The sequence below is a fragment of the Pristis pectinata genome, chromosome 9 (genome assembly GCF_009764475.1).
Source record: "Pristis pectinata isolate sPriPec2 chromosome 9, sPriPec2.1.pri, whole genome shotgun sequence".
NCBI classification, from domain to species: domain Eukaryota; kingdom Metazoa; phylum Chordata; class Chondrichthyes; order Rhinopristiformes; family Pristidae; genus Pristis; species Pristis pectinata.
This window is the reverse complement of record NC_067413.1, coordinates 30,374,079-30,390,373: the sequence shown is the minus strand read 5'-3', so window position 1 is coordinate 30,390,373 and position 16,295 is coordinate 30,374,079. Positions and strand designations below refer to the sequence as shown.

General features: G+C 41.0%; 1 protein-coding gene across 2 annotated transcripts in view; it reads right to left on the bottom strand.

Moving 5' to 3' along the window:
• The window catches only part of nudcd1 (NudC domain containing 1), a 92,594-nt gene extending 76,649 nt beyond the window's left edge, over positions 1-15,945 (bottom strand). Inside the window, exon 1 of one of the 2 annotated variants that reach the window (XM_052023186.1) lies at positions 15,811-15,945. In XM_052023186.1, coding sequence (XP_051879146.1) covers positions 15,811-15,925 — 115 coding nt within the window. In that variant the 5' untranslated portion in view covers positions 15,926-15,945. The remainder of the gene's footprint in view (positions 1-15,810) is intronic. The other variant, XM_052023187.1, reaches the window with a different exon arrangement.
• Between the last annotated feature and the right edge of the window lie 350 nt (positions 15,946-16,295).

Here is a 16,295-nt window from a genome sequence, read left to right as displayed (position 1 = left end):
GCCCAGTTTCAATATCACCAGGACCATTTGGCTCCAGTCTTCAACATGGTCTTGGTCTAAACCAATTAAGGAGCTGAATTCTAGAGTTGAGGTATGAATAACTGCCCTTAACATCAAGATGGCATTTGACCAAACGTGGCATCAAACAGCCCTGGTACAACTAAAGTCTAGGATGTCAAGGGATATAACATACCAATGGTGGGAAACATACCCAAAAGAAAGGTGGATATGGCTCTTACCCCAGCCGAGGACATCATTGCAGGAGTTCCTCAGGGCCGATCTTGAGATGCTTCAGCAATGACCTTCTTTCCACCATAAGGTCAGAGATACAGAGATGTTCACTAATGATTGCACAATGTTCTATTCCATTCTCAACTCCTCAGCAAATGAAGCAGTCCATACCAGCATACAGCATTGTTTAGACGACAGGGCCCATATCCACAGATCCCTGAAAGTTGCCTCACAGGTGGATAAGGTAGTTAAGAAAGCTCATGGCTGTTAGCTTTCATAAGTCAAGGGATCGAGTTTAAGAGCCGCGAGGTAATGATGCAGCTCTATAAAACTCTGGTTAGACCACACTTAAAGTACTGTGTCCAGCTCTGGTTGCCTCATTATAGGAAGGATGTGGAAGCGTTGGAAAGGATGCAGAGGAGATTTACCAGGATTCTGCCTGGTTTAGAGATTATGTATTATGAGGAGAGACTAAGGGAGCTGGGGCTTTACTCTTTGGAGAGAAGGAGGATGAGAGGAGACATGATAGAGGTGTACAAAATATTAAGAGGAATAGATAGAGTAGGCAGCCAGTGCCTCTTTCCCAGGGCACCAATGATCAATACAAGATGGCACGGCTTTAAAGTAATGGGTGGGAAGTTCAAGGGAAATATCAGAGGAAGGTTTTTTACCCAGAGAGTGGTTGGGGCATGGAATGCACTGCCTGGGACGGTGGTGGAGGCAGGAACATTGGTTAAATTCAAGAGATTGCTAAATAAGTATATGCAGGAATTTAAAATAGAGGGATATGTGGGAGGAAGGGGTTAGATAGACTTAGGAGTGGTTTAAAGATCGGCACAACATTGTGGGCCGAAGGGCCTGTATTGTGCTGTACTGTTCTATGTTCTACTCAGGCATGGGCTGATAAGTGGAAGTTAAGATTTGCACCACAGAAGTGTCAGGCAATGACCACCTCCAACAAGAGAGAGTCTAACCACCTACCCTTGACATTCAATGGTACTACCATTGCCAAGTCCCACACCAACAACATCCTGAGGATCACCAGAGACCAGAAATTCCACTGGGCCAGCCAGATAAAAATGGTGACCACAAGAGGAAATCATAGGTTAGATACCTAGGACAGGTGACTTGCCCAAGACTATCCACCATATAGTCATAGAGTGGGACAGCACAGAAACAGGCCCTTCAGACAACCACATCCATGCTGACCTTTTTGCCAATCTATATAAATCCCATTTGCCCATTTAGGACTGTATCTTCCTATGCCTTGCCTGTTTAATTGTCTGTCTAAATGCCTCTTAAATGTAGTAATTGCATCTGATTCTACTACCTCCTCAGGCAGCAGACAGCAACTACTATGTGCTAAAAAAAACTTATCCCTCAGATCCCCTATAAAGCTCCTACCTTTCATCTTAAAACTATGCCCTCTTGTTTTTGACACCGCTAACATGGGAAAAAGATTTAGACCATCTACTCTTATCAATGCCTCTCATAACCTTATATACTTCTATGTCATCCCCTCAAACACCCTGTCCTCCAGAGAAAACAAGCCCAGGTTATCTGATCTCTCCCCATAACTAAATTCCCCCTATCCAGGCAACATCCCAATGAATCTCCACTGCACTACCTCCAGCACAATCACATCCTTCCTACAATATTGCGAGTAGAACTGCACACAATACTCCAAGTGCAACCTATTCAGTGTTTTGTAAAGTTGCAATGTAACATCCCAATTCTTATACTCTATACCCCAACCTATGAAGGCAAGCATATCATGTACCTTCTTCACCACCTTATCCACGTGTTGCTACTTTCAGGGATCTGTGGAGTTGGACCCCTAGATCTCTGTGTTCATTAACATTCCTTGGTGCCCTACCATATACTGCCTAAGTGGCACAATTCAGGAGTGTGATGGAATACTCTCCATTTGCGTGGATGAGTGCATCTCCAAACTCTCAAGAAGCTCCACACCATTTAAAACAAAACGACCCAGCAGAGTGGCACACTAAATCATCCTAAATCTTCACTCCCTCCACCACTGGCACACAGTGGCTGCAGTGTACAAAATCTACAAAGTGCACCACAGTTTTTTCGTTATCACTCCGAAAATATCTTCCAAACCTGAAACCTCAACTGCCAAGGGCATGAGCAGCTGGCATATGAGAATACTACCCTCTCCAGTTTCCCCTCACAATCTATTCTGATTTGAAAATATGTTGCCAGGTCCAAATTTTGTAACTCCAAATCCAATAGAATTGTAGGAGTACCTTCACCAGGACTGCAGCTGCCTCTCTTTCTTCAAGTTACTTCATAAACCCTCTCTCTTTTTCTGAGCTAGGTTATCTGCCCAGATATTCCCTTTACTTGCTTTATATTCAATTTTCCTTGGTAACTCCCAAACTTCAAGAATGCAGATACAAACAGAAGTTGCTGTTTCAGTGGCCAACAACAGATTCACAACACTTCCCAAGATTATTACACCAAATTTAAAACACAGACCATATTCAACTTGAAAAGGAAAGACTTTAATTTTCCTCATGTATGTTCTGCCCTCTTTACACCTCAGTCTCAACAAAAAAATTTTACAACTTTTCACATACTTTGGATGAACATGAAGTCAAAACTCCTCAAATCAAATTTAATGCACACATCATGTTGCTAAGTAGTAATTATTGCAGTAATAGGCACTGATTATCACAGAGCTATAACTTTAAAGCTACAATAATGGAATGTCTGAAGCTTCATGCAATGGAAGTGCCCACTCCAAGAACAGTTAGGCATCTACAATTAATTTTTACACAGTAACCTTTCAAAAAATGATAAAGGTTTAGAGATGGTGGAACAATCTTCAAGAAACGATCCCTGGGAATTGGAAGGAATATGCTAAACATAGAACAAATAAATTTGCATTGCAATAATGGTTTTCAATACATCAGGACATCCCAAAGCACGTTAAAAACAATGGATTACTTTTGAAGCCCAGTCAATGCCTAATCTATGAAATACAGGAAGCTCTCACAAACAGTGAGAGAGTAATCAGGTAAGCTATTTAAGTGAGGGAGGCAGGGAGGTTTAGAAGTTCCAGAGTTTAGATAGTCGAAGACATGCTACTGATGGTAAAGTGGTTAAATTCAGAGATCAAGGGGGTAAATCTAGCCTCAACTTGATCATCTTGGAATTTAATCATTTTATCATTGATAGGCGTGTCTTCAACTACCTGAACCAGGAGATTACACTTCTTCAAAATAGCTTGCTTATGCCTGAGAAGAGAGGACTTGATATGACGTCTCAAGTAGATGATGGTCTTCAGCTTTAACTACTGGCTCCAGCTCCAAAGGGGTGAGCGAAGCCAGGACAGCAGATGCTCAAAGATACCTTACTGAGAGCTTTAGGAGGCTTGGAACCACACGCACCTCCTCCTGACCCACTAGGGCCTTTTCAAGAAGCTTTTTTTCCAGCCTTTCTTTGCCCACTCACCTTATTTGCCAACAGTGATCTGAGCTGGCTTTGAAGCTGGTACACTCAAAACAGAGCAAATTAATGGTCCACAGAGTCCACTTGGCCTGATCTTAACCCTCCCTTCATTTTTGCCAGACAAAAGGGTAGTTAAAGGACGCACGTAGAATGGAGGGGTTGAGTACAGAAGTTGCTGGTGTGCCGGAAGAAAGAACACATGGGGGCTTGTAAAGCTGATTTATCTGCAGGGGAAGGAATGACTTGCATCCAGATTAAGAGCCTCACATTAAGAGCCATTACTCTTTTGACCCGCTATACAAAATACCATAATACAACATACATAATATAAATTGCCAGTGCACTGAATAATAAAAAAATTACCCATTAAGCAAACAAACTGCATTGATTGGTAACTTTAATGTAATAAAACTTACCAACTCAGTGGCCCATTTGAGAACTGTTGGCAATACACCTTCAATGGGTGGACTTAAAATATTGCAAGGAATGAAGTAATTATTTTCATCCCCAAATGTAGACTGCAACTTTTAGTTATCAGACACAACTCTCATTTTCTGTCACCAAGCCACAGTAAATCTTCTGTGCATTGTTTTATTAAGGAGGCCTTTCTATTAAATGCATTGTTTGCCTCAAGGTGACTTGGTGCTTAGGAGTTATTTAGTAGAGAGGCTGAGTTTAAGAGTACGATTGAGCACTGCCAGCTCAAGCAGTTTGTTTGAGACACGCTTGCCCTTCTGGCTGAACAAAACCTACTGCAATCTTGGCGATACTGATTGAACTACTGGAGTGACAATACCACCAATGGATACAACACACAGAACCTTTGGCTGTCCCTTACAAAAACCACAGACAAGAGTAACAGCCATCACATCCAGACTGGGTACTGCAAATCTATGGTCATGTTGTGTACCCAGCACCAACTATGATTCACCCTTGATTTTATATGGGCACATTTGTCAGATTTGCACTGGATTTGATCAGATTTTATATTGATACAACAGAATATCAGAATTGATATCTTTCCTATTCGGTCAGAGAAGTGATATAAAAGAAATCTTTTAAACCCTAACGAAGGAGCATGTGGGATATTTTTGGGATATGTACATCATTGGCAAAGCCAGCACTTATTACTCATCCTAATCTCCCACCTTCTTGACTCTTTGCCATCTGCGTGTTGAAGGTAGTCCATGGCATTGTTGGTTAGGAAGCTCCAGTTGTATTTATGGATACTTTCTATTCTAAACCATTGAACTCTTTGTGTGATTTTTCTTCAGTACAACAATGGGGGAAGAACTGGCCTGGTAGCAGTACACTGGACATTGTGTATTGGAATTGGACAAAAAATGTTAGTGCAATTGTTTCCAGGGAGTTCTTTTTGGTGGGGGGGGGGGGGGGGGGGTGCAGTCGCAGTGGGAAAAGAAAGACTTGGTACTAGAGAAGATAGATGGTTTATTAAAAAGAGAATGATAAAGGCATTAGAGGCATAACCAGTCAGAAGCAGAAAGTTGATACTATCACAATAGACTTGCAATATTACAGCACTGAAATGGATAAAGCGTGCAAGTAATTAAGTGTGGGGAAAAACATCTTGAAACAAGTTAAAGTTCATTGCAGCTACAAATCTTCAATATAAATCAGCAGAAAATGTCCTTTTAACAGGTTTGGCTCTCCTTCAACAGAAGGGGTAAAAAAAACCTGAACAGCTTTTACTGTGCATCTGTGCCTAATGAATAAGTCTATCAGAAGGGCCTTTCACATTACGGTTCTTGAGGGAGTGAGGGGAACAGATGATTTCCTTATGCCACTGCCCCATTTTTAGATTTCAGGTCTGCTACTGGCTTCTTCCAGACCCACTGGAGGTTGATTGATGTAGAATGACTGTACTTCTACACATGGCTTATTAGCAATTTTGATTCTAGCTCAGCACAAGTAATGGTTATGATTCTGACAGCAGATGGCAGGATTGAATGAGCGAGTCCCTGCTGTAGTTAGAATAAGGTAGATTGGATCATTTATACTTCAGGAGTGCTGCAAGGCAAGTGAGACTCATTTCAACAGCTCTGTTGCAACACAAACACACCTAGAGGCACAGGAGGACATTTTTCTTCCTCCTCTTCAAGCATGTGATTTTATAGATACCAATAATCCAAAATAGTTTTTCTTCACAACTATCAGGCTGTTTGACTATGGGAGCAGCTTCTTCTTCTTTGGAAGTCCATCAGGGTCAAGAATGGCTTGTTTCCACTACAGTTTTGTGGCTTCTGAGGTGGCTGATGAGGCCGATGTGGGATCTGTAGATTCCTCCACGAGTGAAGTAGGAAGTACTTGACATGGGAGGTGGGTTGTGAATTGGTGTGCTCCTTTCACCTTTTACACTGGATTTCTTCATGCTCTGTAAGGGACTTGAGGTTCTCAGTGCTATCCTAAGTGCATGGTGTTGTGCGGTGGAATTTGGTAGCGGTTCTGTGTTTTGTTAATGTTAAGTGCAAGGCTATTTCTCCCACAAACGTTGATGCCTTGGAGCATGACCACCAAACATGCATAATACGGGAGCACATCAAGCCTGACAACATGCCTTTCTGATAGCCAGACATATGCAAACTCCAGAAATGGACCACAGAACAATTAAGAAATGGAAACCCTGGATATTTTCCCTTTCCTTGTCCACATATAGCAGGGGGAAGTAAACTTACCTATATATTGATGCAAGGAATTTAATAAATGTTAGGAATGAGAAAAGGAGTCTTTTTTTGCCTTCAGTCTACTCCTCCATTCGTTGAAATCATGGATGATCTTTTATTTCACTTCCCCCTCAATCCCCACGGTATTCAATAATCTATCAATGTCAGACTTGCATTTACTAAACATCATGCAATATTGAAATTTTTTAAAACTGCAGATGCTGGGAATCGGAAATAAAAGCAGAAAATGGTACAAATACTCAGCAAGTCAGGCAGCATCTGTAGAAAGAGAAACAGAGTTAATGTTTCAGGTCGGAGATCCTTTAACTGAAACAGGATTTCCAGTTTCTATGACATATGGTCCTATTTACTTAATCTTTCCTCATAAGGAAATTCCTCTATTCTAGAGATCAGTTGAGTATTAATAGTTTTCATCCACTTTTTTAGCAATGACTAGAATTCTGCATTGTACAAATAATACCTCAGTTATCAGAGGACAAGGAGTTAACGTAATTGGGGAAAGAATCAAGGGGAGAGGACTTTTTTAAGCAGTGAGATATCATGATTTGATGTCCACTGCCTGTAAGCAGATTTAATAGTGACTTTCAGAAGGAAATTGGATAAATACTTGAACATGAGATATGTGCAAGGTAGGTGAAAGGAACAGAGTGGGATTAATTGCACAGCCAACAACAGCAAAGTGGGATAAATGGCTTCCTTATATGCTGTACAATCTTGTTTCTATAACCATACAGGATCATGAAGAACCAACATTGTGGGCCAAATGGTCTGTTCCTGTGCTGTTCTAACTGCCCTAAGACAGAGCAACCAATAGTGGAGGGACAAAAGTTCTAATAAAAATAAACTGAGGTGAGGGGGAAAATACAAGGAAACAAAATGGTTAAAAGACTATAGAAAAGAAAAAGGTTGTGATCTTCCAACATGTTGCACATCTAGATACAAGACATGGCTGTCCCAAGGGAGTGCAAATCACCTCTGAGTCTTTTAATCTGCTGTTCTGTCACCCATCTCTAAGCACAGAAAATTGTTAACAGCTGATGACCCAAATACCACCTGACAGATTCCTGTGTGATTAATTTCACACTTCTGCCAGTAAGAGATGAATTGCTTTAGTAACACCCTCCTCACAGAGCCCTCTGTATGTAAAGGGTATTTTGTGACAATGAAGGAGCCCAGTACCATTCTGTAGGTTTGAACAAAGCAGACAATTTTAAATAGAACTCAGGTGTGTGCTGCATAGCAAGGATTAAACACTGCTCATTAACAATTCCCGCACCACATGTCAATCCGATTGATTAGGCAGTTTGCTGACAACACAACAGGATAAAGCAACTAATCAAACTTAAGTGGAGTGGTTGCAAATCAGCATCCAGCTAAAACAGTGCATCAGTCCGTAAAAAATATATTACAGGAAAACTGTCCCCAATGGGTTGTCAAACCAAAACAGACATCCTAGTTATTCATCTTAATTCAGTCTTTGGTTTATATTAATAGTCAGAATCAAAAAAAGAAGTGCTTGCATAATTATGTTCAGACAAACTATAATGCAGCATCTGGTCTACATGAACAGACAAACACACACACAAACCCACATACAGTATAAAGACAAGCATAAAATCAAAACTGTTTGCCCTGCTTTGGTACTAGAAGTGTCCAAATATACATGCTGATACAACAGCATTTGTGTATTGTTTCCGTGCTGTACGACTATGTGCCAGTGCCTGCACACATGAGGCTGTAGGTATCTGTGGATGCAAATATGTATACCCATGCAGCATAAGCATGTGACTCTTTTATATATAGGTAAAATTTATTCTGCGTAGCTATTAATTGTAATTCAGATTTTTTTTCTGGTCAACCAGGTGCTTCAAATACATTCGCACAGAGTCAGACACACGTCACCATGACAAAGCATCTCTGAAACAAATTACTGGGGAACCCACTCAGACATGCTTTCCCTTCATAGAATGTACATTTTCCCTTTAAACGGACCTAACCCAGGAGAATTTACACAAAGGTTGGCAACAGCCAAGAAACGCTAAGGCTTTAATGAGCAACAGAACCCACACAGGAGAAATCTTTGATTCAACTGCTAATCTAAAACTCTTGGCTCTCATGCTAGGCAGTGTCCAATTTTAAATTCAGCCTGGGAAGCCTGGGCTTCACCCAGGAGGCAAGAGATTTTCTCTTTAACTACTACAGAGCTAAAGGAGCAGAATACCTTCCTAGTAGTCACTGCTCTTATTTTTAAATGGAACCACTCCCTCCCATCAGCAGCCTCTTGATTTCTATGCTTTGCTTAAATCAAGAGCAAAGATCTCTTGCTGGCTGCTCATGTTCCAATGGGTGAAAGGGATTTGGAGGAAGCAAAGTATTTCGAAGTAACAGGGCTTTAGAATTTCATTGTTAATTTACACTGCCTAAGCATATGGCATGCAATTATTAAATATATACCTTTCCAAGATACAGTTCTAACAGAAGTTTTTTTCTCAATTTAGAAACAGTGGCAAAAGCTGACAGACTGGCATTAAGTAGGCAACTTTAATTATCCTGTGTTGCAGTGGGCAGTAACAATTAATTGACAGAAGCTGAACTTGCTATTGCAATCAGATTTTTTTTATTATATTTCTTCTCTAAAAATACATAAAATGTTTAAGATTGATACACTTGACACTGGAAATTTATCTATGAGCCATAATTAAAACTTTATTTAACAAGGCAAGTTAGAAAGTCAAAACTTCTACAAAAGAAGTAAGGTGGTCAAGAAAATACCATTAAAATAATCATTATGAGATGAAAAGAAACACAATATGTAAGGAGTTAAGCTCTTTAGAAATCAATTTGCATCATAAAGCTACACCTACACCAATCTGGCAATAATTGATAGATTTTTAGATTGATAGATTTTTAGACGTTAAGTAAATCAAGGGATATGGGGTTAGTGCAGGAAAATGGAACTGAGGTGAAAAGATCAGCCTTGGTCTAAGTAAATAGTGTTGCAGATACAGGGGCTACATAGTCTACTCCTGCTGTTATTTTTTATGTTCTTAAGATCAATCTTAGCTATTTAACCTTCTTGACGGAATTGTACAGTCGTACCCGTGATGTATTGGGCTGAGTCCACACTCTTTGCAGCTTGTTACATTCCTGTGCATTCGAATTGCTATACCAGACTATGATGCAACCATTCAGGATACTTTCAATAGTACATCTGTAGAAGTTTGTTAGAGCGTTCAGTGATAAGCCAAACCTCCTTAACCTCCAAAGAAAGTAAAGACGCTGGTGTGCTGCAGGAGGCACTGCCTCAAGAAGGCAACATCCATCATCAAAGATCCCCACCATCTGGGCCAAACCATCTTCTCGCAGCTACCATCGGGCAGAAGGTACAGAAGCCTAAAGTCCCATACCACTAGGTTCAAGAACAGCTACTTTAACCATTCAGTTCTTGAACCAACTGGCACAACCCTAATGCAACACTATGACCACTTTGAACTTTTAGACTTTGTGTTTTTGTTCGAATTGTGTTTGTTCTTGTAAAAATTGTGTATAACTTATGTTTCATCTATGTTTTTCTAGTGAATGATTCTTATATGATGCTATGTGTCTTGATGTTGCAGGTAAGTTTTTCACTGCACCTGTGCATACATGTACTCGTACATGACACTAAACTTGACTTTGACTCCAATGTGCCAATGTTAGTTCTTTGAAAGATAATTGAATCAGTTCCATTCCTCCACTCTTTACTCACAGCCCAGCATTTTTCTTTCTAAGTATTTCTCCAACTCATCTTAAAAATATTGAATCTATTTCCACCATTCCCTCAAGGAGTCCATTCTAGATCAAAATTCACATAATTTCACCTCTTTTTATTGTCAGATAGCTCACAATCTATGTCCTCTGGTAAGGAAGCTGGGAAATACTATTATAAGTTTTGAAACAATGAACAGGTTGCATGCAACATTTTATCATTCGTAACTGTAACAGGCACAGTAAAAGCAGGTCACTTTTAAACTGTGCTCCACTTTTATTTCAAGAACATGTACACCACACTGTGTTCATTCAAGGTACTGTAATCATAGTATCTAGGTATCTGTAGTCCCTGTATCCTGGCAAGTTAAAGAAAAACAAATATCTGGCATCAATACTGTATATCATCCATCCAAACCCACGATGTCACAAAATACTAAAGACTCTACCAAGCCACTGCTGTTCAAATAATAAATATTAGCCAAGACAGAAGAATTGCTCTGTTCAAAAATATTGGAGCACACTATCTTAACAACTAAGGGAACATGTATGTGATAATTCAACTGGGCATCTATAGCTCCTAAAAGCAGCAATGTGAAAACAACAAGATAATCTATTTTTTGAGGAATAATGATAATTGAAGGATAAATATTATAGAACATTGAACATTACAGCACAATACAGGCCCTTCAGCCCAGATTGTCGTGCTGACATTTAATCCTGCTCTAATATCTATCTAACCCTTCCCTCCCAGATACCCCTCCATTTCTTTATCATTCATGTGGCTATCTAAGAGTCTCTGAAATGTCCCTAATGTATCTGGCCCCACCACCTCTGCCGGCAGTGCGTTCCACTCACCCATCACTCTGTGTAAAAAAAAGTTACCTCTGACATCCCCCTTATATCTTCCTCCAATCACCTTAAAATGATGCCCCCTCGTATTAGTCATTTTCGCCCTGGGAAAAAGTCTCTGACTGTCCACTCGATCTATGCCTCTTATCACCTTGTACACTTCTATCAAGTCACCTTTCATCCTCCTTCTCTCCAAAGAGAAAAGCCCTAACTCACTCAACCTATCCTCATAAGACATGCTCTCCAATCCAGGCAGCATCCCAGTAAAACTCCTCTGCACCCTCTCTAAAGCTTCCACATCCTTCCTATAATGAGGCGACCACAATACTCTAAGTGTGGTCTAACCAGAGTTCTAGAGAGCTGCAACATTACCTTGCGGCTTTTGAACTCAATACCCCACCTAATGAAGGCCAACACACCATACGCCTTCTTAACAACCCTGCTGCTGAGTTGAGGAAATGGAGTCAACATTTTAGGGGAAGTATGTGTGAAAACCATGTAATATGAAGAGAATAAACAAGTAATCATATGTTGCCACAAGACAGCTCAGATAGAACTACAGGGAAATGGAATTTACTGGAGCTCTGCAAAGAGCCAGCATGGACTCAGTGAGCCCAAAGGACCCATCCTGGGCCATAACAATTCTATGATTCTCCTTTAGAAGTCTTTAAAGATGAAACCACTCCAAATGAAATAATGGAGCCAACAGTCATCTGACGTAGAATGGTTAAATATTAGTCAGACATCAGTGTTTCTTGAACAGTACAGTAAAATTTAATACATTTACATTAACTGCATTTGTGCCATTTATTAAAAATAAAGCAGCTGTTTGACTGGAAAACAAGAACAGCCGACATGAAACTCCTTCAACTGCACACTGATGAAAGTGAAGCTCCCAATATAAAGGAATTGAACTTCTGTTCAGTATCCTTTACACCCATGAATATTGATTGCAAGGTTCATATTTGTTAGAAAATAGACTGGGACCTCCTTAGTGCAAGAGTTTTAGACAGGGCAGAATTTGTTACGTGCATTCAAGAGGGTTTCTCAAATCAGTATGTAGATAATCCAACTCAAGGAGGGGCCATACTGGAGCTGGTATTGGGAAATGACCTTGGCTAGGTGACCAAGCTTTCAGTGGGAGAACATTTAAGAAAGGTGATCATTGCTCCATAAGTTTAAGATAGCTATGAGTAAGAATGGACTTTGCAGGAGAGTACTAAATTGGGGCAGGGCAAATTACAAGATTATTAGGCAGGAACTAGGGAGAGGTAGATGGGAACAGCTGTTTTTGGGCAAGTCCACATCTGAGATGTGGAGGGTGTTTGAAGACCAACTGCACAGAGTACAGGACAGGTATGTTCCAGTAAGAAGGAAGGACGAGAATGTAAGAGAACTTTGGATGTTGAGAGAGGTGGTGAATTTAGTCAAGAAGAAAAGGAAGCATATGAAAGGTTAAGGAAGTGAAAATCAAACAGGGTCCTCAGGATCATAAAGAAGCTAGAATATGACTCAAGAAAGGAATTAGAAGAGCCAGGAAGGGCCATGAAAAACCCTTGGCAAGTAGAATTAAAGAGAATCCCAAGGCATTTATGCCTAAAGATTTATGACCATTTGGAGAACCATGGCTTAATTAGGGATAGTCAGCATGGCTTTGTGCAGGGGAAGTCACGTCTTACTAACTTGATTGTTTCGAGGAGGTGACAAAGGTGATTGATGAGGGTAGAGCTGTGGATGTTGTCTACATGGATTTTAGTAAGGTATTTGATAAGGTCCCATATGGTAGGCTCATCCAGAAGGTTAAGATGCATGGGATCCACAGTGACTTGGCTGTTTGGATTCCAAATTGGCTTGCCCATAGAAGACAGAGGGTAGCAGTTGATGGGGTTTATTCTGGCCGGAGGTCCGTGGCTAGTGGTGTTCTGCAGGGAACCGTACTGGAACCTCTATTGTTTGTGATATATGTAAATGACTTGGATGAAAACATGGAATGGGTGGGTTAGTAAGTTTGCAGATAATATAAAGATTGGTGGCACTGTGGATAGTGTAGAAGATTGTCAAAGGATACAAAGAGATATAGATCTGCTGCAGATATGGGTGAAGAAATGACAGATGGAATTTAATCCAGCCAAGTGGGAGTGTTGCACTTTGGGAGGTCAAATGTAAACGGACAACACAGTAAATGGCAGGACCCTTAAGAGCATTGATGTACAGAGGGATCTTGGGATCCAAGTGCATAGTTTCCTGAAAGTGGCTGCACAAGTTGATAGGGTATTAGAGAAGGCATATGGCGTGTTTGCCTTTATTAGCTGAGGCATCACGTTCAAGACTCAGGAAGTTACGTTGCAGCTTTAGAGTTTTGGAGAGAGCGCAGAAGAGGTATACCAGGATGCTGCCTGGATTAGAGGGCATGTTCTATGAGGATAGGTTGGACAAACTTGGGTTGTATTATCAGGAGTGGCAGAGACCTGATAGAAGTTTATAAGATTATGAGAGGCAGAGATAGAATAGACAGCCAGTATCTTTATCCCAGGGTCAAAATGTCTAATACTAGAGTGCATGAATTTAAGGTGGGAGGGTGCAAGTTCAAAGGGCACAGAGAGTGGTGGATGCCTGGAATGCACTGCCAGGGGTGGTAGTGGAGGGAAAAACGATAGAGGCATTTAAGAGACATGCAGAGAATGGAGGGACATGGATTTGTGTTGGCAGAACAGACTAGTTTAGAAAGGCATTTAATTAGTTCAGCACAACATCACATGCCGAAGAGCCTGTTCCTGTGCTGTTCTAAGTTCTAAAGTAACAAGTAAACTTGTTTACATTGCTCATCTGCAATAGTCAACCTATTGTAAAACTGGAAACATATTTGCAGCATGTCACCTCACAGATTTTAAAACTTAGAACTGGCAAAAGTATTGTCCAAAATATACTATTGTGTTCTGTAAATATGCAACAGTTTCCAAGACTTAGTGGCATCATTATTTATAAATCAGCAGTTAATATGGAATACCTACACTTGAAGGAAATTATTAACTGCACAGAGATTGCATGGAACAAACAAGCTGTTCAGTCCTATTGGTCCATACTACCATTTATGTTCCAGTTGGGAGGAGCTACCCAAAAGTCCTTGATGGGTAATTGCATTTTGATATAGTACACATGGCAGCCATGATATGCCATTGGGGGGGGCTCCTAAAAGTGAATGAAAATCAAAAAAAAATGCTGATGCCAGAAATCCAAAAATAGAAAATGCAGAAGACACTCAGCAAGTCAGGCAGTATCTGTGGAAAGAGAAACATTTCAGGTCTGGGAGACTACATAAGAATTGAAAGGGAAACAAATTGTTTCGGTAGCAGACCCCTAGCTAGACTAACTCGTTTCTCTCTTCTCACTTCTGATGAATGGTCTCAGACCTGAAACACTAATTGTTTCTCTTTCCACAGATGCCAACTGACTGCTGAGTGTTTCCAACATTTTCTGTTTCAACTGGTTCAATTGAATTTCAGTTTAGCAGTGGCTAAATTTAGCAATGGCTACGATGTTCATAGTAGGGAAGTCAGGGATAGCAATTTCAATGAATGTTAAGGGTTGCTGGAAAGATTTCTCTTATTGTCCAGCCATTGTGCGCTAAACCTGTTACTTGCCATATTAACTGGACGTTGTCTATGTCTTGCTGCATAGGGAACATTTAAGACTTTTGAAATGATTAGGCAGCAAATAGGGAATAATTGTTTCCTCCTAATCCAAGTCAATGAAAAGGGGTCAGAGTCATAGGGCTGTTCAGCACAGAAAAAGGCCCTTTGTCCAATGCATCCATGCCGACCACAATGTCTAAGTATGCTAACCCCATTTGTCTGTATTAGGCCAATATCCCACTACTCCTTTCCTATCCAAGTACCGGTCCAAATGCCTTTTAATCATTGTAATTGGATCTGCCTCTACCACCTCCTCTGACAGCTTATTCAATTTAAAATCATCAGGAATTGAAGAGAAATCAAAATAAACTTCTTAATAGAGTTGTTGAAACTTGAAATATTTTCCACAAATAGTTGAAATAGAGAAAGACACAGGTGTAGTGGAGATAAGTCAGCATGAATAGTTTCTGTTTTGTGCACCAGAGTGTATCATTGGTACAATAAATCAGGTAGCTTCCAAGTAAGTTACCGCGTAGATCAGGGATCAAGACTGGTACTACTCTGATCTGTAAGTTGCCTATTGAAACATGAAGAAAGCACATGTAAAATATATAGGTTTATGATGAACTTGCATCTACTTTGCAACGTATCAGATCCCAAAGCACTTCCCAGTCAATTACTTTTGAGCTCCTGTTGAGCTTAAGCAGGCAAACCTTGCAAAGAATTTAGGCCAAGGGGGCAGCGCTAAGGCAGTTCTCCAAAATGTGTCGTTCCATCTTTAAATTGATGCGTTAAACAGAGACCTTGTCTATTCTCCATGATGCCAACCATTCCCGGGACACTACTTAAAAAAGCATACAAATCTCATTGAACCTGAATGGTTTACTCTTGTCACCTTCTCAACAGATGATGCCTGACCTGCTGCGTGTTTGTAGCATTTCCTGTGTCCATTTAGAAAAGCAAGGGGGGGGGGGGGGGGGTTGTACTAATGTTTCCCCCCACAGACAGCATCAGTGCAGATGCGTCGCAGTCTGTCACCGTGCAGTCCGTGGGATCCTGCTGTGCGCTCTGGCCCAGCTTGTTGCGCAGGGCAGAGCGGATGCTAGAGCAATGCAACTCAGTGCGTGAGCGCGCCTTGCTGCGGAGCCGCCCGCATCACTCCAAAGACTCACCGCCATCCAGCTCCACTGTGTAGGTGGGCAGCGGCTCCAGCGACAGTCGGTAACTGTCGAACTTGGCGTCAATCAACCGCCTGTCCACACGGAGTGAACAGTTGGCCGCCGCCATCGCGCTCCGTCCTCACTCGCACCCAGGCGCATGCGCGAGGTGATGAGCCTGCCGGGAGTTGTAGTTCCCAAGGAATGTTCCGTTAATTTACTAAACGCAAGCCATTCCACTTATTTTAATGAGATACTATTGTATTTCAGAACTTTTCTGTCATTTTAAACCGATATTAGTGTTGTTATTGCCTTTTATTTCTTTGTGGATGAGGTTAGTGATGGGGGAAGATTAGTAACAACGCACCCGCTTATCCGCGTCGTATTTTTTGATTAAAATCCGACACAAATTAATAGAATTCTTTCCGTTATTTCCCCCCTTTCCGCTATTCCCCCCCTTTCCGCTTCTGGTGTATTTTGTATTAACTTCAGCCGTGGGC